General features: G+C 34.1%; 2 protein-coding genes across 6 annotated transcripts; one reads left to right on the top strand and one right to left on the bottom strand.

Annotated features, from left to right (window-relative positions):
* The first annotated feature begins 4,346 nt into the window (after positions 1–4,346).
* On the top strand, positions 4,347–8,704 carry LOC112772462 (beta-galactosidase 8). Of its 5 annotated transcripts, none has more exons than XR_011876686.1 (9): positions 4,357–4,789; positions 4,949–5,022; positions 5,642–5,759; positions 6,236–6,323; positions 6,404–6,522; positions 6,651–6,720; positions 7,527–7,577; positions 8,012–8,091; positions 8,480–8,704. XR_011876686.1 is itself a non-coding variant. In XM_072225836.1 (7 exons), the coding sequence occupies exons 1-7, from the start codon at positions 4,769–4,771 to the stop codon at positions 8,544–8,546; spliced, it is 567 nt and encodes a 188-aa protein (XP_072081937.1). In that variant the 5' UTR covers positions 4,357–4,768; the 3' UTR covers positions 8,547–8,704. The 5 variants fall into 5 exon arrangements, 2 of the variants coding, with proteins under 2 accessions (XP_072081937.1, XP_072081938.1); XR_011876687.1 differs by having other exon boundaries at positions 7,511–7,577; positions 8,480–8,536; XR_011876688.1 differs by lacking the exon at positions 6,651–6,720 and having other exon boundaries at positions 4,347–4,789.
* Positions 8,705–18,088: 9,384 nt separating this feature from the next.
* Positions 18,089–21,309, bottom strand: LOC112771877 (phosphoglycerate kinase, cytosolic). The gene is made up of 7 exons (XM_025816709.3): positions 21,109–21,309; positions 20,804–21,021; positions 20,317–20,394; positions 19,943–20,203; positions 19,526–19,843; positions 19,226–19,384; positions 18,089–18,560 (listed from the first exon to the last, which is right to left on the bottom strand). Exons 2-7 carry the CDS (start codon positions 20,996–20,998, stop codon positions 18,366–18,368), a joined length of 1,206 nt encoding a protein of 401 aa, XP_025672494.1. The 5' UTR covers positions 20,999–21,021; positions 21,109–21,309; the 3' UTR covers positions 18,089–18,365.
* Positions 21,310–26,621: the final 5,312 nt, after the last annotated feature.

The following is a 26,621-nucleotide window of genomic DNA, read 5'->3' as shown; positions in this document are numbered from 1 at the left end:
TTAGCAAGTAATATGCAGTCAATAGGCAATCTCAAATAATTCATGTAGTATGCTTATGATGCATGCCTGTCCCTAGTGGCTGATGATATCATCTGTCGGTTATAGAGCCAACCCGACAAGTCCTGGTAGCTAACCATTGGACTGTCCCTCTGTCGCGCATCCCCAACTCGAGTTATACTCATCATAAACTTGATCATAATCATGATCCATATCCATCACCCTCACTGGTGAATATTTACGGGGGCGAGCTCATCCGGGCCTTTCACAGTGCCCGGCCACACTTACGACATAGGGTCAAAAGAGCTTCGAGTCTCAACCTGGAGCACGTGGTGGCTAGCCACTGCTTCCTCCCATGGAAACCCTCATCTCCGATGGTGGAAGTGCAAACATTCACAATTCATTCAACAGCATATATGCATTTATACTTAGCCATAATCATGGCTCCACCATAACACGGCAATAATCTAGCCATCCGGCTTACGGTTAAATCCATAACCAGCCAATTCATTAACAATTACGGCCCTTCGGCCCATGGCACAACAAGCACTTCCACCGCCATCCTCCGCATCTCACATAATCATCTTTGATCCTCATTGATCATTCATTTTTTCCTTGCTTCACTCGCAAGTTACCACATTCACTAGCCCTTTTCCTCAAGCTAGGCATATCATAATGATTTAAGATATAAGTGGTGAGATCGGAGGCTTAGAAGTATGAAATTTGGCTTTTAAAACTCAAAAATCAACTTTGGGATGAAAACAGGGCCACGCGTACGCGCACTCCACGTGCACGCGCGGATGGCCAAAAACTCATCGACGCGCAAGCGTCATACGCGCGAACGCGCGGGTTGAAAAATATCCAAACGGCGCGCAAGCGTCAGCCACGCGTATGCGTGGGTGCTCTTGCGCCCAGGCACAAAACTGGCACAACTCTCTGGAAAATAGCTGGGCATATGGCGCAGCGCATCGACGCGCCTGCGCACACCACGCGCACGCGTGGATGGTGCTTTTTGGAAGAATGGCGCGCACGCCCCAAGTGTGCCTACGCGCGGAGGGTTATTCTGCTAAAAGTTTTCTAAGTTAAAAGCTACAGAATTCACAGATTCAACCCCCAATCTTCCGACGGTCATAACTCTCTCATTTTAAATCATTTTTCACCTGTTCTTCGAACGGCATGGACATCCCGGATCCAATTTCATTTCTAAACATATTTGGCACAAATCAGAGATCCGTAGTCCAGGTTATGTCCCGTCAAAGTATGCCCAAAAACCATGTTTTCATACAAAACCACAAAGTGCCATTTTCAAAACAAGCCACTTTCAACTCTTTTCAAAATCAATCAAAACATGCCAATTTCAACCCTTTTCTTTGAAATCATTCAAAATGTACCAAAATCAACAACAAGCCATCCTCAACTCACACATTGACACTTTACCAAAATTTCCAAAACCACATCCAACCATTTTAACACTTCTCAATCAAATGGCTAAAGGACAAACACAATATCATGTCATACATCCTTCCTCATCCCAATTTCCAATAATTCCATTTCCAATCAACCATCATTATACATAATCATCATCATACTCACCATCAACATGGTACCACCCATCAATTCAACCTCAATCATCCATCAAGCATATATCACAACATGCATTTCTCATATATCACACAATCAAGGCATCAATATTTATAATCACATATATGATCACATCATATATCTCAACCATTCAACAACATCAACAATTCAATGCCTATCTTAGGGCCTCTAGCCTAAGTATTTCCTACCACATTACATATTAGATACGGGAAACCGAAACCATACCTTAGCCAATTTTCCACGCTCAACCGGAGCACTTCCAAACCACTTGTCCACAAGCACTCAAGGTATCAACACCTCCAAGAACAGATTTTATCACACAAAACCCTCTTCCAAGCTTTCCAAAAATCACCAATCAAGCTCCAATATTCACATATACACAACCTAAGCCACAATCATCATATCTATACACAACATCTCAATACCCAAACATCATAGAACAACAATTTACACTAGGTTTGAGAATCTTACCACACCCAAGGTCCAAGGAGACAAGATTAACCTTCTCCTTCAAGAGAGTTGGGTCCTATAACATCAAAGAGTCCAAAATCTCAACATTTTTGCTCATGAAACTCGAAATCAGGGCTGGAAATTCAAAGATCAAAACGTGGCTTACCTCAAGATTGATTGTATGGATTTTGTAGAGCCCTCCGCAGTGAACGCGTGGCCGCAAACGGTGCGGCAATCGGAGCTCTAGATCAAAAGTTATGGTGGTTTGAAGATCAAGTGAGAGATAGAACTTGAGAGAGTGTTCATCCCCTCCCTTACTCCATTTCAGCGTGAATGAGAGTGTTGTGAGGAGAGAGAGTGCCGAAAACTAGGGTTTTGGTTTAGTTTAGTTGGGCCAAGGGCCCACTTTGGGTCCGGTTGGCCCAGTTTGGCCCGTTCGGTCCAATCTTGGTCCGTTTTCTATAAAATTGGTACCGAAATTCTCGTTTCAATCTCTTCTATCATATTAAGCCATAAAAATAACATTTTTGGCTTTCTAGAATAAATTCTCATTTATGGGTTAATTAGCCGTTAATTAACCGGGTCTTACAAATTCAATCAAATCCAATCAACAATCTATCACAATATCAATTCACTTATCCAATACAATTTAACCAGTGAGAAATTATCAAAACCCGATCTCTATATGAAATCAAGATAATGGAAACTCCGGATAAGCTTTTTGACCGAACAACTGAAGAAGAAAACGTCAGAAATCGACTATGCTTCCTAGTACACCAACCAGGCGAACCATGCAAACTTGGGGGAAACTCTACCATCAGCTTTTCCCAAACAAAAGTGACGTCAACATGTAGAGGAGGAAGATACGAACACTTTAATCAAAATAGATTTTTTATTGGAGTTACGGATCACAAGAAATCGAAGTCGGAAGTTTGGTTTCCTTGAAGAACATATTCTTCTCACTCTCGGCCTTCTTTCCTTCTTTTCTTTCCAAGTTCGGTGAGAATGATGATAATTAAAGGTTGATGGTCATGAATGATGATTTGTGGTGTTAAAGCATGGCTAGGTGTCACGGTTATACACACACATATATAAGCCACGTTTTCATTTCTTTTCTTTTGTTTCCTTAATGCATTCGGCCAAAGTGAATGGAACTAAGGAAATAATAACATTAGATGATGATTAAGGATGATTATTGGCTAGGTGTCAAGTTCTAGAGCTGCTGAGTCAGACGTTCAAGTTATAAATATCTTAAGCAAATAATTATGAAAACTAGATATATTAAAACACAAGTAATAATATATATATATATATATATATATATATATATATATATATATATATATATATATATATATATATATATATGACTAAATATATATGAGTTACTAATATAAATGACGTTAGTAACTTAAAGATGAAAGATATTTGATGAAATATTAGCAACTCTAAACTCATAAAAAATATCGATAATTACATATATCGGCAAATATCGAACTTGATAATAATAATATTATTATCTAGGCTCTATTATAATTATAGCACGTAAAATTAATTAATAACATAATAATAAAATTATATTATCATTTATTTTACTTCAAAACTTGGAATTGACTCATCAAAATAAAACTAATTGCTGAAAATAATATTTTTTGAAAAACATCGTGTTGGCATAAAAATTCAGGTTGTTACAATTTCACTCGGTTATTTCACTTCTGTAATCTCTATTTGAGATCCAATAACTATTTCCTATGATTTGGAACGAATCTTATGCCCCTAAACCGTTTTCTTAACTCTCCAAATTTTCGTAAATCCTATAACGAGTATAGAGAAAAATGAGAATGTGATTATATGATAGAATAATGAGATTGAGTTGATTCGAGAGGATAATGAGAATGAGATTATGTGATTAAATATGAGATTATGATTGACGTGTGACGGGCACTATATCCCAAGAGTGTGGCGGGCACTATATGTAATACCCTTACTATCAGAATGTCATGCTTTCGGCTGTGTCACTTTGATAGCAAGAATATTACGATGAATTCCATATATTTAATAATAAGATATGAGCCTTTAACTCAAAATTGTATCGTTGTTTTCATTGAAAGACCAAAAATACTTTTTATTTCAATCAAACATGCATATATAACCCAATTCAAATCACAATTCGCATGTATACACTACAAAATTTTTATTTGTTTGTGATAGTTTTTTAATGGGAGTTACTAAAAACCTCCATAATATATTTTATTTGTGGCAAAATATAAAAGTCATTATTATAATACTTCTAATCTAATTAATTATAAAACAATCCAATTCAAACAAATATTCACTCAGCCCATACAAAAAAAAAAAACATAACAGGGCTTCGAGGGAGGGGACGATGGAGAGTGAGATCTCTCTGAAACCCTAGAATTTCAATGTCACCGCTACCGCTACCACTACCGCTACCGCCATTCATGTCTTTTCTGTTGTTGCCGTCATTGTCTCCTTTGTTGAGGTAATGCTTAGATCTTCTGCTTTTGCATCGTCTTCTACGGTGGGTTCTTCCGCTGGTTCTGCTTTTGCTCCAGTGGCTTGAAGCACTCAGAGCAAGGTTTCGACACGGACACGGTGGCACTAGCTGAGGAGATCTAAAAGGCGAGCGAGCAGGAGTATTTAGAAGCTTCGATTGAAGCTGCGTTCGAATCTATCAGATCTCGTAGAACTTATTCTCATGTCGTTCCAAGTCATTGCGGTGAGAATTTCTTCCTAATTTTTTTTTGTTTAGTTCGGAACTTAAATTTTCTCACTCACTTCTGTTCAGAATTTGAGTTCTCTATTAACTCCAATTTGTGCCTAGTTCAGCTTCATACGGATACTTTCTCACTTGCTTCTATCATTTTAATGATTCTAGATTACAAAGCCAGCAATGTACCTTTTTATGGAAATTCAGAAGATTGATAGTAGTTACTATCCTGAGGTATATATGTATGTCTTTCTAATAATTCCTTTTCAAATGGAAGATTGAACTTACTGATTACAAAATAGTTCGCTACATGGATGGCCTTGCAGACTCTCCATAAGCCCTTTATTATCAATGCTGGATCTGGCTTCAAAATGCTATGGAAAGTCGTTAAGACATTCCTAGATATTTACACAGTAGCAAAAGTTCAAGTATGGATCATTGTTATATTCTATTATATTATTCCATTTTCAGATATCTTGAACTAACAAGATTCTTATCCCATTGGTACCAGCTTTAATTTTGGCATGCCAACTATGTTATAGTTACTGTGATTGATGGTGGCAATGGATTGGCACTAGTGACAATGGTGGTTTAGTTGTTAGTGATTATACAAATCTTATTAATATTTAAGTTGATAATACGTTAAAGGTTTTTTTCCCTTTTGGTTTGTAATATTATCTTGCATTTGGTTGAACTGATTTTGGTTTGATTTATAGTAAGAATTTGTCCCCTATTTTCCTAAAGACAGCATATTTGTATTATACAAATTTTAACTGTTATCATATTTCATCTATTTATGTGAAAGATTAATCCTTGATTGGGAAAAACAAATCACCCCCCTCATTTTTGTTGTTTCTGCAGGAAAAAAGAAGGTCCTGCAGCAAAACTTTACATAAAATGGGCAGCATCAATGGTTACTTCTCTTGATACTAGTGTCCCCTGTGTTATGTACATGCAAGCAGATGCTCCAAATCCTATTGTAGGTAATTAACTAATTATTAAGTATCCTTAATTTGCAGCTATCTTCACTAATATTACTTTATTGTTATACATGTTAATTGCTAGATTGACACATGCAATAGAGTTTACTGCGATCAGTTCATACCAAACTCTAATGCTAAGCCAAAGATTTAGATCGAGGGCTATAACAGATGGTTAGTTACTCGAGCTAAGTTAGTTAGATTCTTGATAAAAGAGCACAGATAAAGACCGAAAAAAGGGTCTAAGTGACTTTGAATTCTTTGATTTGCAATGGCAAATTTCTTTATTATGGTGGAGCTGTACCTTAGAGACCTGTGAAAGATCTTGCATTTGCTGTGGCAAGATTTTATCAACTTGGTGGAATTTTTATGAACTACTATATGGTATTGAAACCTATGATATCTTTTAAGTTTGTTATTATATGTATATGACAAAGGAATTGAGTTAATAGCACAAAATTTTGATGTGAAACAGTATCATGAAGGAACCAATTTTAGTAGAACCACAGGTGGACTTTTTGTTTCTACTAGTTATGACTATGATGCACCACTTGATGAATATGGTATGATATTTATTTATTTATCTATCTTATTATTTTGGTTCTAAAGAGAATCTCAAATTTAACCAATATCTCTTATGCAGGAATCATTAGACAGCCTAAGTGGGGACACCTTAAAGATTTGCATAATTTTATAAAGCTTTGTGAAGAAGCATTGATTGCTACTGATCCAGCAGTTACATCTTTTCATCCAAATGTAAAGGTATATATGAGTAGCACTTTTTAAAACTTATATAAGATTTTCTTAAATTTCTTAAAGCTTATTATGTTTCTAATATCTTATTAAATCATCTTGATATGCTTTATGGTTTCTGCTCTTTGAGCTCTCAGGTTGTAGTTTACAAAATAGATAATGTGTGTGCTGTCTACATAAACACTACAAAGTCTATATTTAATTAAGGTAAAGCTAGTATGTTAATTTCTACTGTAATTGTGGATCACTTTAGTAGTTCTTTAAAGGATAGCATATGTTACCAAGTAATGAACTTACTCCAGCAGAAAAGATATCAGAGGAAATAGGAAAGTTAATAATCAGATAGGGTGCGACTAAATAAGTGCTATTATGATGCTTGGTTGGATTATTCTTGTTCATAATTTGGTGAGTGATCTTTATTTTATTCGTACAAAAGAACTCCACTATTATGCCATAAAAGAAGTGCTGGAAGGGATATTAGTTAGCAATTCCATTATCAGAAAAAGTATGATGATTCCCTTGTTAGACAATAACTACTACTTACATACCAAGCTAATGATAATAAATTAGGTAGAGGTTGTGACAATTTAGAACATTTAAGTGGTGTGTAATATAACATATTTGACTCCAGGTGCATTTAATAATAATTAAAAAAATAGACTGCCATGAATAATCAAATGAATTAGTAATCTCTGACCTCATTCTATATTCTATTTTCCTACGAATTTTATGCCAATAATTGGAATTATAACAAGAGCCAAGAGAATTAGTAATAATAAGGAATAACTCGTATAAATTTACAAATATATCAATCAAATAATCATGTGTGGATGATAGTGAATTAGAGTAGTAAAAAGTCTCTTCTGTAGCTGCATTTGAAAGTTTTCTTTTATAAAACATGTTGGTGACTAATGCTTCTGCTGAATCAAAGCAATTTAAAGCTCAAATGATGCCACCAAAGTGTGATTCTAATTCTGATTCTCATTCTTATTTTGAGGGCATATAAATATCAGTAATCTCACAACAGAGACTTTCTTCTTCCTTCCAAACAAAGCAAGCTTTAGGTATAGTTATTACTATTATCTCCACTTTCATGCTATTGGATATGCAAGACTAATGCATAGAAGCATGTTAAGTTTAATTTTGTTAGAGAAATTATAAGTTTGTGATTATTTAAATTTGAGTTCATTTAATTTGTTTAGTTTTAGGAATAGATTTAAGTTTTATGTTTATTATTTTTGTTTTAATTTGTTTAGTTTTAGGAATAGAAGATAATAATGTTTCTCCTTTACCTACTATTGTTTCTTGTTTTTATATCCTTGTGTTGATGCAGAGCATGGATGCTCTTTTCAGATATTATGCATGTGTTTTTATTTATTCATGTCCAAAAGGGAGGATTCCCGTAACCATAACCATACATGACAAAATTAACAAGTTGTTTGGGATTGGATTCAGAATTTAATTTAATTGATTATATTTTTCTTCAATTTTTTTACAGATAATAATTATAATTAAAGTGGGTATTGATTCTTCTCTCACTAGTTTCTTACTATTGCTTTTGGACAAACGCTTGTTGAGGTAAGATAATAATTATATCCTGTTGTTTCTTGTTTTAAATATGTTAGAAGTTTATTATAGCTTTGTAGTATATTATGTTAGAAGTCTCATATTTTTTAGTAGTACATATGTCTAGTAATTATTTTTCCCTATTTGTAAAGATAATCTCTCTTTTTCAATTCTCAAATCAGTTTGGGCATCATGCCCAGCTTTTGCTTTAACACCTTTTTCTTGGAATATATATATATATATATATATATATATATATATATATATATATATATATTCATAATTTTCTTAGAAAGATCAAATTTTGTATCAATTAGTTATTAGTTGATGTATAAAAAATCTAGTATTATATTGTTGTTGCTTAGTCAAGTGTGATCTAATTCTAGTATTTTCATGGCAGATGCTTAGAATCAATGCAAAAAATCTCCATTATTAATAGATTTCAAGCATGGCAGATGCTGAAGTAACCGAATGGGATCTAATATCCTCTTGTCTTCCACTTGTTGTTTTATTTTACTTTTTAAAAAAAGCAATAATAGTTATATAGAACAATACTGTATGCAATTATGTTTGGAATTATTGACATTGAGAATTTTTTTATATATAGAGTTATGTTTTATATTGAGGAATTGTGTTATAAAAGATTTAGTTTTTGAATTTTGATATTAAAAAATAAATTTTTAATTTGAGAATATGTAAATGAGATGAGATTAATGAATGATTTGAAATTTAAAATAAATAAATAATTACAGGATTTGTGGAGGTTTGAAAATCTCACAAAATAGTTATATTTTGTTAAATTAAAAAATCAATTTGTGGGGATTTTAAACTGCCACAAAAATGGTTTAAAACTGCCACAAAAGTCCAATATAAAACTCCCACTAAACACATACAAAACCCCCCACTGAATAGATTATGGAGGTTTTTAAAAACCCCCCACAAAAGACCTCGTGACACCTCAAATTTTAGGGGTTTTAGTAACCCCACAAACCATTTGGTGAGCGTTATAAACCTCCACAAATAAGAAAAAAAACTGCCACAAATAAATAAAAACCTTGTAATGATATATATATATATATATATACACGAAACTTCTTATACAACTTACAAATATACATACATACAAATCATTACAACTCGTATCCCTCTTACAAATATAATAATAAAGGCAAGGAAAAACTATAATTGTATATACAATAATATATAATACAATCAAATACTCAAAAGAAACTCCTTAAACTCTTCGTCCTTCCTAAAAAGGAAAATCTATAAGGGGTGAGAACATCGTCCTTGCTAGTTCTCAGTAAGAAATTTCTAAGAATTGTCATAAGAGGATATTTAAAAGAAAACTATTTTTCAATTTCAGCGATCATCGCTCGTCTTATGAATCTTTCTGAAAACCAACTGTTAATCATCCAAAAACCCAAACCTTTTTTAAAATCATTAGTTAATTACCCAAAATTTGAATTCATATTTTGAATTTATAAAGACTCCAATTAAATACAATATCTCGTAATCTTTTGCTATATGTACCAAAGAAGTAATTTCATCAAACGTACCACTGATTCATCCAATCACGGCCTCCGGCCCAAACATGCCCAACCATGGCCTCCAGCCCAACACAATATCACATCACAGCCTCTGGCCTAAAATAATATCACATCACGGTCTTCGACCCAACACAAAATCAAATCACACTCCAACCACCATAATCCGAACCAACAGCCACAATCACAAGTAATGCAGTTTAAACACAATCAAGAGCAATTACATCAAGTATAGCAATTAGCAGTTAAATAGAATTGTTCACATAGGCAAACCAAGTACAATATACACACCCAAACAATGTTACATAGATGCATATGATGCATGCCTGTCCTACTGGCCATGAGCTCACATGTCGGTTAAACTGCCAGAACTCGACGCATCCGGTAGCTAACCTAGATATGGCCTCTCAACACGAAGGGAATCCTTAACCTTCTAGGAGGGAATCCTCAACCTCCCTTTCAGAGAGAGACTGTTATATAACGATAGAGAATCCTCAACCTAACTCGTTCATACCACAGCCAAAAATTGAATCAAAGGGAATCCTTAACTTCTCTATTCAATTCCCCAATGTAACAAGAGAGGGAATCCTTAACCACGCTTGCCCACCGCAACAAGAGAGGGAATTTTCAACCCCAGCTTGTCTATCTTGGCAATAGAGAGAATGCTCAGTCTCAACTTGCCCATACGTGAGCGGGACAAAACCACCGTCCTCACTATATCAATCCAAAATTCATTTTCAATCCTACTTAGTTAAACATAACAAAAATTAGAATTAACAATACAGAATTGAACCGAAGGGAATCTTCGAACTTCTATCCAACTTTTCAGTGTGACAAGAGAGGGAATCATCAACCTCAATCTTGTCCACCATAACAAGAGAGGAAATCCTCAACTTCAACTTGTCTATCACAGCAAGAGAGAGAATTCTCAATCTCAACTTGCTCAGTTACTTCAATAGCAATATATATTCAGTTCACTGTATGCCAAGAATCACTTTTCCTCAAATTATCTTCCTTTAAAACCAAAACTAACTTTTTATAACGTTTTTCAAAACCTTCAAAACAATGCCACTCTAAACCTATTCTCTTTCATAAAACTCATATTTACTCCATCGAAATTCTCAAACCAACTTCAAAACCATTTTTTCAGTTTAAATCTCTTTCAAAAGACTCAAGAAAATTATTTATGTTAAATTCAGTAAATACTTTTCAAAACACAACCCTTTCATTAAAAGTAATCAAATGAAACTCTTTCTCAAGCTTACTAACTTCCCAAAGACTCCAAAAATCATCTCTTTTTACCAATCAAATTCAAATATTATGAATTCACCACACTCCTCAAAAGGTAATCTTTTATTTCAGACCCAAAACATAATTCTTTTCATATTGAATCGAACTCAAAACATAATGCCTTTTTTAAATAATTCAAACTCAAAACATAAACTTTTCCTTGGTAAATCGAATTCAAAATAGTAAAATTCTTTTCTTAACTAAATAAAACTCAAAACATAATTTATTCTATTCTTAATAGATCAATTCAAAACGAAATCCTTTTCATAATAAATCCAGCTCAAACATAATACTTCTCTCAACAAATAAAACTTAAAACATAATTCATTTCTTTTCTTAATAAATCGACATCAAATAATATAATTCTTGAATCCAAACTTTTTTAGATAACACTTCAAACCAAATCTCCAATTTTTATAAAAATTTCAAAAGCATCTCCTCTAAAATACGGACTTTGCCACCCTTCAAGGGTCCCAACAGTCAAACCAAATATCTCTCGGTCATCCAAATCATTTCTAATCAAATAATTATCTTAACAATTCCAACTCAACTCAAGGAAATCAATTTTTGTAAAAATTTCAGAAGTATCTCCTCTAAAATACAGACTTTGCCACCCTTCAAAGGTCCCAACAACCAAACCAAACATCTCTGGGTCATCCAAATCATTTCCAATCAAATCATTATCTCGACAACTCCAACACAACTCAAGGAAATCAACAAAAACTCGAAATTCGAACAACCAATCCAATCATTCACAATAATTCAACCTCAATTATCAATACGCGTTCAAACGCTGAATAACCATTATATCAAAATTTAGAAACCAATTATCAATCAATAAATCAATTATTTATCCAAAAAACTCATTTCAATCCATAAGACTCACATAATTACCAAAAATATATTTTTGCATTATTATCGACTTATAACAATTCTTGACAATAAAATGAGTTTAAAGAAAGTGCCCCTACCTCGATCGCGATTAAACTATGCAATAAAACTCTGATTTCGCAGCGACGGCGTCAAATCCGACAATCCACGCAGAAGCAACAGTCATCAAACGCACCATGCAAGAATTGAAACTCAACCCTATGATATCAACGTTGTGAAATCCTTAATAACTTATAATAGAATGACGATGATAAGGGTTTTGGAGCAGAAACATTTACTGTACCAAAAAGGAACCAAGAATAGAGCCACCGCAGCCACAACTCTAGCGGTTACATCCGGTGAGCGGAAACGGTGGCAGAGAGCTCTGGAAGTGGCTCAAAGTGATGGCAAGCTCAACGGCGACCAAGGACACGGTGTAACACCGCGATAGCCACGGTAGCAGTGGCGTCACTGTAGCGGGCTCCTCTTCACGGTGACCAACTGTGGCAGTTACGAAGGAAAGGCGACGGTAGTGGGTGACTCAACGGTGGTGAGATAGAACGGCGGCAGTCCTCTCGTGCGTCCTTCCCTTCCACCTCTCGGTTCAAAATCTCAATTATTTAAATCAATTCATATAAAATTCTTATTTAATTTACAATTACTAAACTTTATAATTTAAATCTGAAAATTATCCAATAATTATAAAATTAGATAAAAATTCTAATTTAATTATCAAAACTTGGTTTAATTAGCTTTAAATAAAATAATTTCTACAATTAAAGTCTTTAATGAATAAATAAATTAAAATTGACTCATAATAAGATTTTTCAAAAGTTCTAGGTCTTACACTATATCCCGGAATGAATAGGCGAGTTGAGGTTGAGGATTCCCTCTCTCGTGTTTGATTGCATTGATATTTGGATTGATATGGTGAGGACGGTAGCTTTGTCCCACTCACGTATAGGTAAGTTGAGATTAAGGATTCTCTTTCATGGTGTGATAGACAAGTTGAGGTTGAAAATTCCCTCTCTTGTTACGGTGGACAAGCGGGGTTGAGGATTCACTCTCTTACTACACCGGGGAATTGAATAAAGAAGGTTAAGGATTTCCTTCAATTCAATTTCTAGTTGTGGTGTAAACGAGTTAGGTTGAGGATTTCCTATCATTACATTACAGTCTCTCTCTGATTGGGAGGTTAAGGATTCCCTCCCAGAAGGTTGAGGATTCCTTTCGTGTTGAAAGATGATATCTGGGTTAGCTACCAGATGTGTCAGATTTTGGCTATATAACCGACAGATGAGCTCATTGGCCATAGGGTAGGCATGCATCATTTGCATTTGTTTGTATTTGTTTGGGTGTGTATCTTGTATTTGGTTTTTCTATCTAAATAATTGTATCTATCTGCTATTTGATCTAATTGCTCTATCTGTACTCTCTACTTGTGTATTCTTTGTATTGTCTTGTATGTGTTTGCACAACTGAGAGATCCCTTATGCTGACAATGGTGAAGCTGAGGATTATTCTTAACAAGAGGTGATGATTAATGATTGTGGAAAAGACTGAGAACGAATTAATAATATTAAAACTAAATCTTAATAATGAATTATTAAATGAGTTGGGAATCTTTGATATTGAGAGAGATGATGATTTTTATAAGGAAAAACTAAGATTTAAAGATTCACTAATATAGTTGAGATTTAGTTTATCTACCTTAAATCGGATTAGTAAGAACCCTAAGCTTGAACTTTGTGTGATTGGAGATTAGCATTGCCTAGCGGGTTCATGTGGTTTTACATAGTCTCTATTTGGAATTATTATCCTATTGAGAATCCCGTAAGGGATGATGTTCTCACCCGTTTTGAAAATTATTACTTTTCAGATACAGGTCTCGGTACTTCTTAGTGAGCGGGAGGTTTATTTGGAAGGACAACGAAGAAGACCTTTTATTTTGTTTTAATTCTAGACTCTCTCCTTCTTTTGGGAAATACTTATATTATGCACTTGTTTTGAAGACTTGCCTTTAGAGGCTTATGATGTATTTTGGAGAGATAGGTGATGTCTATCCAACTGTTTTACTGTTGTAACTCTAACCGGCCTAATTTTCGTGGGCCGAGACTAGTTGATACTTATATATATTTATATATGTCTCTTTACTCTTATTCTTCCTTCGAGTTTTTAATTATTTACCTTTCTTCCGACTCACTTATATATATACATTATCGAGTATGAGCGATCGACGAATTGTTTTTTCCTCAAGTTTTAAATCCTTTCACAGGCTTCTAGTATAATATTCCTTTCTATATATACATATTTATATCTTTTTTTTTTGTGGAAAAGGGGGGTCAAAGACCCCAAAAAAAGAAAAAAAAAACAGAAACTAACAAGAGCCTCTCGACCTTAGAGAACCATAACTATCTAACTAGAGAGAATTTCTAATGTCAGGAGGCGGAGTATCAAACAGATGAAGACCAAGAGGAAGATGCTGTCCTTTCTTGGCAAGAGTGTCAGCTACAGTATTCGCTTCTCTCAGGGTATGCTTCTATTCAACCTTATGAATGCGGCTACTTAACAAGCTTATATCATCAAGGAGAGGTTTGCAAGGATGAGAATTAGTACAACCTTCTCTTATAAAATTAATAGCCATGGCCGAATCAGACTCAATGAGAACATGAGAGAATGCATTTGCTACCGCAATGTGCAGACCCTTTACAATGCCCCAGAGCTCAGCTTGTGTGATGGAGCAGCTACCTAAATTGCAAGAAAAGCCAACAACAAATCTGCCAAGATGGTTACGAAACACTCCTCCACAAGCTGCATTATTTTCTCGCTTGAAAAATTATCCATCCACGTTCAACTTCATGCAATTCTCTACAGGGGGATACCATTTTATCATGCTTATAGCTATAGTATGACTCCTTTTTAATTGGGAGCTTCTCCTCATAATGCTCAACATCTCTTTTCCACGATATTTAATAACTTCAAAAGCTGCTGTTGGGTGCATCCTCTTACCTTCAAAAATATATTTATTACGGGAGAACCAGAGACATGAGCTGGCCACTCCAAAAATACATGACCAATCAGTTGCATTAGATAAATTGGCAAAGAGCCAATCTCTAATAGTCATGTCGAAGAAATCTGTAATAATGTCGTGAGCCTTGAAGAAGTTCCAAACCGCTTTGGCAAACGGACAATCTCTAAGCACGTGGAGAATATCTTCATCCGCTGCATTGCAAACCGGACATTGAGCAGAATTGGACATATGTCGTCTTCTCCGTTCTACATTTGTTAGAAGCACGTTATGGGCCGCTAAGCAAAGGAATGATTTGATTCTTTCAGTTCCTTTCCATTTCCAAACTAATTTAAAGAGTTCATCCGAGGGTGTTGCATCATCAATAATTGATTTGTATGCTGATTTGAGGGAGAAAGAACCATCTGATGTACCAGACCAAGCAATGGTTTCCTTGTGTTGTAGCACCAAGTCATAATTGAATTATGACTTAAGCATAAGGCAATAAATGATAGGATGTTACACTTGGTCTCCCTCTTCTCAGGTATGTTTTTTTTTATTTATTCAGTTATTGACTTATTGCCTTATTGGGTCATAATTTGATTAACTGAGAAAATGATTAATGATGTTGATTAACTGTGTTGATTCTTTTATGGTTTTACAATATATGATAAGAAACGTTGAGATGAGAGAATTAGAAAAAAAAAGTAAAGAAATCATAACAGAGAACAAATGAAAAATGTTCGGCAGTAACTCGCTGCAAGAGCAATTTGAATTAGAATGAATAACTAAAGGGGGTCACTCAAAGTGCAGCAACTAATCATATATATAGTTGGACTCCAAAGAGCTAACCCTAACATACCTGTAACTTATCAAATCAATTTGTAACCAATTTCTACTTACCAACCTTGCTTTTCTTATTTTGGAGTCAAGCAATTATGTTGTGTACTAATAGATTCTTCATTATTGTTGATTATATTTAGTTTATTGTAATTTGTTGATTCAGACAAATTATTCAATAGTGTAATATATTTTTGTTTTATATTATTGTTGTTCTATATTATCTTAGAATGACTTCATTAGATACACCATCAAATACACCAACAGAAACACCATCCTCCCAAATTTTGTTATCAGATCATTCAAATTTTGTTGATACATTGTAATATATGTAGGTTTAGCGGTTGATTGATGCTTTTGTTTTTCTGATTATTAGTGTTTAGGGTTGATTTGTTGCTATTTTTATATCATTACGGTGAATTGAGAGGCTATTTTTATATTGTTATTGTTATTTTTATATTATTATATGAATTTATATTGTTGGATAGTGGATAGATTTTGTGAATTGAGTTGTTTTGTTTATATTGTTTTGGATAGTTGATAGGTTTTGTTAATTTATATTGTTCTGCTCATGTTTATTGTGTTGCATAATCTTTGATGGCTTGGTTTTGTTTGCAAGAGTTTAAACTGAAAGTATTTGGCACTTCTTAGGTTCTAAGTTTTTTGTGTAAAGGTTCAAATTTTTTAAACTTTATTGCTTTCTTCTATCCCCTTTATCTGTAGCACAAAGCTTTGACAAATAATGGTTTGGCAAAATAGTTATTTTTAGAAATTAAGACTATTGTTGTTAAAATGTTAATGACAAACTGACAATATGTATTTCAAATTTTAATTTTAAATTTTTTACTATTATATGTTTTTTTATTTACATGATCGAGTCAATTAGTTCAATCAGTAATCCACTAATTGAACTAATGACCTAATGATCCACTTATTGAATCAGTAACCCAATAACTTAATCGGTTTGAATGTTTGATCATTGGTTCGATTCTGACAACAATAATAGCGCAAACTTAGCCTTAAATAAAAATGCAAGCTTTTGACCAAAAACAACATAAGCCCAACTTCAATGCCCGTAATCATGTTATCTTGATTACGGCTAATACACATAATCAATTAGGAATAGTTTTAAGTGTGCTGAAAATACCGGTGTTCCAGTTATTTTAACCGTTGATCTAAATTATAAAAAATATATATAATATATATTAATTGAAATTAATGGTTAAAATAACTAAAACACTGATCTTCCCAATACACATGAAATTTTTCCAATCGTAAATGTGGAATTTTGTATAATGGATCACCTTTTTCCTATCGTTGATCAGTTATAAGAAAACACAAATTTCCCACAAATACCTCACACCATACTCCAACCATAACCACAGCAATCACTTAACTAAATCCCAATAAAACTACCAGTCAAGCCCAACTAAGTTATAGCCCAATCCAACTAACTTAAAAATAATTTTGTGAATGGATCATGCTTAATGCACACAGATTTTCCGGCGGAGGGCATTATTCATGGGCTAAATGAGTGGGAGCTTGGTCTCGGAAAAATCGTTGTGGAAGTTGATCCAAGGCTGTGCACACGTGTTGTGATACTTAAAATTGAGATACCTAGAATTGAGAGTTGTCCAATCCATTTGACAAAAAAAAAAGACTGCACACGGTTATCTCCAATAAAGACAAGAACCGAACAACCTAGATTGATGGAGGGATCAACTTACTCATCTACTTAAACAAATATATGAAAGTTCAAATTCCATCTTATACATACAACAACCCATCAACTCATTGTTTGTTGTCTTTAAATAAAGCTTAGAGAAGGATACTATGAACAACTTAAAAAAAACTGACAAAAACCGCACACACCCCACAACCCATCAACTCATTGTTTGTTTTCTTTAAATAAAGCTTAGAGAAGGATACTATGAACAACTTAAAAAAAACTGACAAAAACCGCACACACCCCGAACCTCTGGTGAGACTTATAGCCTGGAGATTGATTTTCAAACATGTTTATAAAAGGGCTGATTGGCTTGCGAAAGAGAGTTCAAAGTCCCATCCAGGTTTCCTTTTTGTTCTTCCCTAAGCTATTAGGCAAATTGTTGATGACCATCGCCGGGGTGTTTTACCCCGCTCGTCTTGGTTTCCTAGTTTCGGCCTTTTGGGCTTGAAGCCCCCATGAAATACCAAAAGAACTAAACAAAAACTTGTACACAGCCAGTGGGTCCATAATTTCTCTCTTACGGTGGACGGGTGTCGACTTCCAGTGGCTCCGGACAAGTGACAACTGACAACCAACCAAGCTTCAGCATCATCGCAGACATTCGCAGTACCCTTAAAATTTAAAAGGCCCACCAGCTAACGCATTTGGTACAAACCAGGACTCTGCATGTTAAAAATTACCAACTGAAAAGGGCAAACAGAAAAAGTAGCCGTAGGAACACCGAAGGAACACAAATAATTAATATAGCAAACACCTACTTTGGACATGGAACATTGTTCCAGGAACAATTAAGAACAGTCTCAATGCATCCACTATGGATGCCACAAAAACCTCTTTTATTTCTGGAAAATCTATCCTATATCAGCCTCTACAAGAGCAACTCTAATGTACCCTCAAATCCATTTCATGGTCGAAACCCAACCATCGTCATGATAAAAAAAGAACAAAATACACAAGGGGTTTTCTTCTCTCTCTTTCATTTATCTTCTCACTTTCTTATTGCTCAAGCATCATCAAGGGCTAGGACTCCAGGGAGCTGCTTCCCCTCAAGAAGCTCTAAGCTGGCACCACCACCAGTTGAAATGTGGCTCATCTTGTCTGCAAGGCCAACCTTCTCCACAGCCGCAACTGAATCGCCACCTCCAATGATAGTTGTCACACCCTTGCCGCTCAGATCTGCAAGTTTCTTGGCAACAGCCTGTAAAAAGAGAATAGTCATCAGCAACTACCGCTATCATACATCAAGGCTTAAATATAAAAATGAGCTGTTTTGATTGTCTCAACTTTTTTTTTTTTTTGATCCCTCTATTTTTTTTAACCTAGTGGGATTTTGGTCCCTGCCATTTATTTAGACTATGTTCGGATAGGTAGGTTTGAGGTTGAGTGGTGGAGGGTACAAAGGAATTATACGAGCTTCCATAGTTCCATTGTACGGATTGGTAACTTTATGACAGAATTGAGTTGTTTATCAATGGAATAAATTCCAAGCTATTCCAACTAAGCCCTTTTGTTTTGTTCCTTCTAATCCCATTTGGTTCAATTCCACTCCACTCCCTTGTCTTCTATCAAAGCAAGCATAGCCAGTATTAAGAAGATTCTTGCAATATTTACCAAAACAGAAAACAAAAGTTTTAACATGGATAAAATTTAACATGTCTGAAAACAGAAACTTTTTAAAGGACAAAAGAAAGACCAACACCAAAGAGGAAAATCTTAGAAAGAACTAAAACCACAACAACACTAAGGAACTAAACACACCTAAGCCAATATTCATATCGAAAGAGTATAACAGCCACAAGGTGAAGGAACCAAGCTGACAAGAAAAAGAATTAAAGATGTGTGTATTTTAAACCCCATTCATACCTCTGTTCCTGCTGCAAACTTCTCGAACTCAAAAACACCCATTGGTCCATTCCAGATGATTGTCTTAGTCTTGTCCAATGCTTCGTTGAATGTTTTGATGGAATCAGGTCCAATATCCAACCCCATCCATCCGTCTGGAATACCTGATGCTGGCACAGTCTGCAAAAATATACACACACTAAATCAGATAAATTGTATTTATTTGATAGATAAACTCACTTTATCAACAGAAATCTTAATAGCAACAAAAAGGGAATGATAACCACTAGCAACCCCAACCCTCAACGAAAAAGCTAGTACCTTGCTGTTAGCATCAGCAGCAAACTTATCTGCTATAACTACATCAGTCGGAAGCAATAGGGAAACCCCTTTAGCCTTGGCCTTCTCAAAGAGCGAGGTTGCAAGATCAAGCTTGTCTTCCTCCACAAGAGATGAACCAACTTTGTGACCCTGAGCCTTGTAGAAAGTGAAGATCATTCCTCCACCGAGCAAGAGAAGGTCGACCTTCTCCAACAAGGACTCAATGACTCCAATCTTGGTTGAAACCTTTGATCCACCAACAATGGCAGCAAACGGCTTCTTGGGGTTCGACACAGCCCCAACAAGGTAGTCAAGTTCCTGAAACCATTAAACAACAAAACAAATTAAACAGCAATCAACCTGATTAACTTATCAAACACATAATAATAGAACTAACCAATTTTCCATAATACTTACCTTCTGCATGAGGAATCCGGCAACAGCAGGTTTCAAGTACTTAGCAACTCCTTCGGTCGAAGCATGAGCTCTGTGAGCGGTGCCGAAAGCATCATTGACGTAGAGATCAGCAAGACCAGCTAGCTTCTTTGCATACTCAGGGTCATTCTTCTCTTCCTCCTTGTAGAACCTAACATTCTCTAGCAGCAACACACCCCCTTCTGGAAGACTGGCAACTAATTTCTCAACTTCCTCCCCAATAGAGTCATTTGCCATCTTGACCTACATATAATCAATAAAAATGATATTATGGTTAAATAAAATATTACATCCAGCAAAATGGATGCATCTGCTGAAACAAACAAAATCAGGGAGTGCTGTGGTAGAAGGCTCACATCAACTCCAAGAAGTTCAGTAAGTCTTGGCACAAGCGGCTTCAAACTGTACTTTGGTGTAACACCTTTTGGACGTCCCTGTAAACAAAAAATCCAAAACAAAACAATTAATTTCTCAGGTGTCAACCACTCACATCACACCTCTATTGCTATAACAGTCAGGATCTAATAACATTGTCATTATTGCAAGACATAAATTGAACAGAAAAATAAGCCACAGCAACAAATCTAACTCTGTAACTATCCCATAACCATCATCTATCACAACAAAATCTATCTAAAAAAAGAAACGTTTCACCACAACTGGGATCAAGAACAATCAAACTCTGAACTGAATTAAACACATCTAAATAAACTAAACAAAAAATTCGAAACAATGAATCCAAATCCAAGTAGAATCAAAAGCATAAATCCATAATCGATATCAACCAAAAAGAGAGTAGATTCAAAGTCATAACTAACCAGAAAAAAAACTGAGAAAACGTACCAAGTGGCTGGCAAGGATGACCTTGGCGCCATAACCGGTCAAGTACTTGATAGTGGGAACAGCAGCACGGATCCTAGTGTCGTCGGTGATTTTGCTGTTATCATCCAAAGGAACGTTGAGATCCACCCTAACGAACACCCGCTTTCCTTTCAGATCACCCTCCTTCAACGTAGACACGCTCCTCTTTGTCGCCATTTCTCTGTTCTAATCTGAAAAATCTGATATCAAGTATAACTAATCAGTAACTGAAACAGGGAAAAGAAATCAGAATCGTTAGGAAGCTTGTTTGGGGAGGCGATACTCACAATGGTATATGGTGCAAATCACAGTGACCGAGACACAGAGATGAAGCTAGAACGAGTAAAGTGAATGAACGTTCTAGAACATATATAGACGAAGGATGGTTTAGGGTCAGGTGGCACACGTACCTGTACACACGTGCTGACGTGCGAGGCTTGGCTTTTTCCTTTTCTTCTTTTTATTTGCATTTGCAGGACCAAAGTGGCAAAATAGCCTATAAAATCTAGATCGTCTCCTAGGCTCCAAAAATTTAATTAACCTAATTTAAATTGTTTTTTTTTTTTTATATATTGGTATAATTTTGGTGTAATACTTAATCATTAGATTTTATGATATTTTTTAAAATTATGAGAAAAGGATAATACGTCTTCTTGTATTAAAAATATACAATACAAAATGGCATATTGTCAATACAATAAACGTATTATTCTGTTCCCACAATTTTAAAAAGTATTATAAAATTCAATAATTAAATATTATAACAAATTTTTTTAATATACAAAAAAATTAATCAATTTAAATTCCTAAATTTTGATTCTTAATTCACATTATTTTTAGATTTATCTTTTCGTATAAAGAAATTGTGACAAGGAATAGAAACTCCAAAAAAGATATTGTATGATCAACCATAAATACAAAAAATTTTGATAGTAGGACAAAATATATATAATATAATAATAATTTTGTTAATAAAATTATTATATGTACATAAAAATTAACTATTAAATTATTTATTAACTATTGTGTATTTGTATATATATACATGTATTATTTAATTTATTTTCAATGAATATTTTATATTTTAATATATATTCTATACAAATTGTTCTTTTTTACTAACATATAACATGATTATTATAATTATATTTTGTTATTGTAAAATATGATTAATCTTTAAAACATCTAATTTACAAATTATAAAACACTAAAATAGTAATTTAAATAATAATATATAATTTAGAATTTTATTTTTTAAGTTTTATATTTTAAAAAAAATTGAGTAATCTTTTTTTTTTAAATACAATCGAAATATCTCTCTTTTTATATATATCATTAAATAATTATTTAAAAATTTACTTTTCATACAATTAGAAGTCAACTCTTATTGATATTCATAGTTGAGAAAGTTTTTTGACTTTTTCAATTAATATAGTTGCATAAGAAAAATTAAAGATAATTAAAAAAATAAAGATAAATACACTTATTTCTAAGAAAGAACACTAATCTCATTTAAATAAAGAATTGATTATTTCTTTAGACATCTAATATGAAATTCTTAAATTAACTATTTAGTAGCAAAAGTTGAATAAAAATTATTGTTAGGTCAAATTTAATAATTTAATGAGGACAAATAAATATTATTATCATATACTACTAAAAAAAAAATTCAAATTGTAATGCGATCGCTTGCCCTCACAACTAAAAACATAAATCCGTCCTTGTGTATCATAGACGAGAGAAATATTAGGGACATCAAAATTTATTAATTTTTGTTATTATTTAGTATTAATTTAATTTTTTTAATCTAATAATCTAACAACATATTTTATCTCAATTTTTTAAATATTAATGGCTAACTAATGGCCAAAATCAATAAATTTTGATAACCTTATAGCATTCTTCAGAGAGATAATATTATCTGAGAAAAATAAAATTATTTCGAGAGTTATCTGAAATTGGGTTATTTTTGGGCCTGGATGTGAGGTCCAAGTTTTTTTAGGGACAGCGTCCAACTTTTTTGTTGGAGAGATGCCGCCTTTCGATATCCTTGTGAGGAGGTAGGGGATGGTACCTACAAAGGACTCTGATACTTAAGTTAATAAGGATTTTAAGGAGGTTTTTAGTAGATTAGATTCTGAATATACCTGAGGGTGTTAGTGTATTTATAATAGAATAAACAACCACCTCTTAGAGTAGTTCTACTTTTGAGGATGGATAACCGTTCTCCTTTCGTTAAGGAAGTTGTTGAGATCTCCTTTTTAGATCAATAGGAGATATCTTAGGAGTTAGTTACTTATTTAGATAAGTAGAGCTAGACTCATGTCGCCATGTCCGGCCTCTATAACATCGGGTAGGTATAGATCAGAACGATATGTGTAAGTTAGGCTTTATTCGTCTTGGGCCTGGCTAAATTGTGGGTCAGTGCATGAACAGTACTCCTGATCGAGGTCGAACTTTATGAAATTGGGCTCGAGCAATTAGATTACCAAGTCGAAATGTTGAGCTGTGAAGAAGTTGTTTAGTAGTTTGAGGTCTGAAGCCAAGAAGATCAGTTGACTTGACGTGATTTTGAATGTTGTAACGTTTTCTTAACTTTAATCCGTAACCATTTGTGCGCTTTTTTCTGTGCGCTAGTTTCGTACAACTTAATCAGTTCGAGTTGTTTTGAGAATGCATGACTTGTTTTAATACAAATCACTTATTTTTTAGGCATGATTATTTCTTGATCGGATTTCATACAACTCGTTTAGTTCGAGTTGTTTTGTGGTTTAATGACTTGTTTTAATACAAATCATTTTTGAAACTTTTCTGATTTTGAACGACAAGTTTTGATACAAATCGTTTGTTCCAAAACTGGTAATTATTTTTTAGCATAACCTCGTCTAAGTCATTTGATGTGAGTAGTTTTAAAGTTTTACAAGTTATTTCATTTCAAATCGTTTAATTAAAATGTTGCTATTCCTTGATCTGATTTCATACTACTCGTTTAAATTCGAGCTGTTTTTAGGACATCACAACTTGTTTAAAGTACAACTTGTTTACTTTGAGTCCTTTTAAAGTATCAGATCATCGTTATAGCCATCGAACTTTGTTGCTTCATCCATTGTGTCCCTGCTCGAGATCGAACTTTATGAAATCGAACTCGAGCAATCAAGTGGATCGGATTATCGATTGAAGCCTTTCAATGATTTGTTCAACTCGTTCCTTTCGATTTTTTATAGATGACTTGTTTTTATACAAATCATTTTTTTGAAGCACAACTCGTTGTATATCAAGTTGTTTTACGCGATTTGTTTTTATACAAATTGCTTAGATCATATGGTTATTTTTTACTCGATTTCGTTTGACTCATGAGCTTGAGTTGTTTTAAATTATCAAGCTGTATTATAAACATTAGACACCAATTTAAACCTCGTCGCTTTATCTGAGCGACCATTAAAAAGGTCGGCTCGTAATTTTCGTACTTTGTCGAGTATAAATTGACGCCTTAGATAAAAGGATTATATGCTTATTCATTTCCCTTTCTAGTTTTTACAAGGTTGTCATCCTTGTGTATGATACAGCTCGTTTTTACCCGAGTTGTTTTAATTGGAAGATTATTTTTACATTTTGATTTTGTTCGAAATGCTTTTACCATCCTTCCATTCCTTTCTAACTTGTTTATGTACGAGTCGTTTGATTGAAGGATTGTTTTTCTTGTCATTTTTGCTTTTATCCTTTTGATTTTTTACAACTCATTTTATATCAAGTTATTTCAATTTTGCTTTAACGATTCATTTTAATACAAATCATTTTTTAATACTTTGCTTTGATGATTTTTTTTTATACAAATCACTTTTAAAGCTTTATTTTCAGGTTGACATGACTTATGCTTGACACAAGTTCATTGAAAATATAGTTGACTGGCACAACTCGTTTGAACCGAGTTGTCCTCATGTTGTTATGGATGTTGGAACAAGTTTTCTTTGGACAACTTGTGAAGTTGTTCCATTTTATACGACTAAGTCGTTTATTTTCGGAACTTGTAGAGATAAGCTCAAGGGCTTGGAATTTTGTACGACTTATTTGTTACTTGTGTAGATTTAGTTGTTAAATTGTATTTATGCCTCGATGGGCGTATTTAGTTAAGTTATTTTTGCGATTTGTTCTAAACATAACTATTTCAACCCTTTTGGCCTGAGCTTTTTTTGAGGTGCTTTTTTCCAATTTACATATTTGTCTTCTTACTCCAATGTGTACATCGTCGCTTCATCTTATTGACCATTTAGGTCGGACAATAATATTTGTAGTTTTTCGAGCTTAAATTAATGTTTTTAATTGTAGAAAATTAATTTCCATAGGAATTGTAATATCTCCTTATGTTGGAGGCGTGTCGCGACCTGGGCGGTTCTTCACCCTTGAGATTGGATACTTTGTAGTAGCCCTTTCCTATAAGTTAAGTAATCTTGTAGGATCATATCTAGTTTGTTGTCAGTTTTTCTTCGTCCGACCTCTGTAGCCTGATATTATTTCTTATCAGGATGAGGTCTTTTGTGGCAAATCTTGTAGCCATCTTTTGTCTCAAAACCTCTTTTCTTATCCGAGTTTGATCTTGGATTTCTAGGAGAAGGTTGAGCCCTTCCTTTATGCTCCGACTTCATTGTAGATTGTTGCCTTTGGTTTTTCTTTATTTATATCAACGAGAATTATGGCTTTTGTGCCATATGCATGTTGAAAGGGAGATTCTTCAGTGGTAGTTTGAGTCGTCCCATATGCTTATAGCATTTGTGTGAGCTCCAAAAAGTCAGTTAATAGAAGCTAGCTTCGTAACATCTTTTTGCCAATGACCTGACCCAGGTAAATTCCACAGATTTCCTCGTGAGTTTCATATAGAAATTTCTCAGTTTTTTAAGGTAGGACATTCAACTTATCAACTTCTTTTAATATTGAGGGTGGCAATAGTGTCTCATGAATTAGGCTGTTATTATTGTCCCCGGACCTTGTGCTGGCTAACTTGGAGAGGGTATCAGCTTGGCTATTTTGCTTTCAAGTTATATGTCTAACTTCTGTTTCCTGAAACTTAGCTAGTTGGGATAAAGTTTTTTTCAAATATATCTTCATATTAGGATTTTTAGCTTGGTAATTACCATTGATTTGTGAGGTTATTATTTGTGAGTCATTTAAACACTGTGCCCTTCAAGGTACCGAGTGCTTTGGCCATTTGAAGGCCGACAAGCACATCGTCATATTCAATTTGGTAGTTGGAGGCCAGAAAGTCAGACTTTAATGAAAGTTCTGTTCAAGTTCCTTCTTCATTCTCGAGAATGATCCCTGCCCCACTACTATCTTTGTTTTATTATCCATCTCCCAGTTGTTGAGCTCTCATTTTGCTCCTCAGTATATTCCGCAAGGAAGTCGGCCAAGTATTGCGACTTGATGACCGTCCGAGTTTTGTACTTCAAATCGAACTCAGATAGATCCATGGCCCATTGTAGCATCTGTAACACCCTACCACACAGAGCCTTACACTTAAATCCATACAGGCATTTCAAGCGTCATTACTACCATCTCTGACCTCTTTCGTCTAGACTGTAGAGGTCGGAGATAGTAGTGACGATGCTTGAAGTGTCTTCAGTCTATAGCCCATTTACACACAATGAAAATGTGTATTTCATAAGAATAAAAAAAATATTTATTTTAATTATTGATTTTTTGTTAAAAACACATATTTTTTTATAAAAAAATGTGTCTAATCAATCATATAATTCTTTTTTTATAATAACATACTTATATATAATTTTTTTATAATAACATACTT

The sequence above is a fragment of the Arachis hypogaea genome, chromosome 18, assembly GCF_003086295.3.
Source record: "Arachis hypogaea cultivar Tifrunner chromosome 18, arahy.Tifrunner.gnm2.J5K5, whole genome shotgun sequence".
Classification (NCBI taxonomy): domain Eukaryota; kingdom Viridiplantae; phylum Streptophyta; class Magnoliopsida; order Fabales; family Fabaceae; genus Arachis; species Arachis hypogaea.
Note: the sequence above shows the minus strand (reverse complement) of the source record. Positions and strands in the feature narration are given on the sequence as shown.

Bases quoted from the DNA above. Each gene is read 5' to 3' on its own strand.
- LOC112772462 (XM_072225836.1), top strand. From the start codon at position 4,769: ATGTCGTTCCAAGTCATTGCG. The intron at 5,023-5,641 runs GTATGTCTTTCT...TTGTTTCTGCAG, and splicing joins TACTATCCTGAGGTATATAT to GAAAAAAGAAGGTCCTGCAG. The intron at 6,523-8,011 runs GTATATATGAGT...ATTTTTTTACAG, and splicing joins CTTTTCATCCAAATGTAAAG to ATAATAATTATAATTAAAGT.
- LOC112771877 (XM_025816709.3), bottom strand. From the start codon at position 20,998: ATGGCGACAAAGAGGAGCGTGTCTACGTTGAAGGAGGGTGATCTGAAA. The intron at 19,844-19,942 runs GTAAGTATTATG...TAATGGTTTCAG, and splicing joins CCGGATTCCTCATGCAGAAG to GAACTTGACTACCTTGTTGG. The intron at 18,561-19,225 runs GTATGAATGGGG...CTCTTTTTACAG, and splicing joins AGTTTGCAGCAGGAACAGAG to GCTGTTGCCAAGAAACTTGC.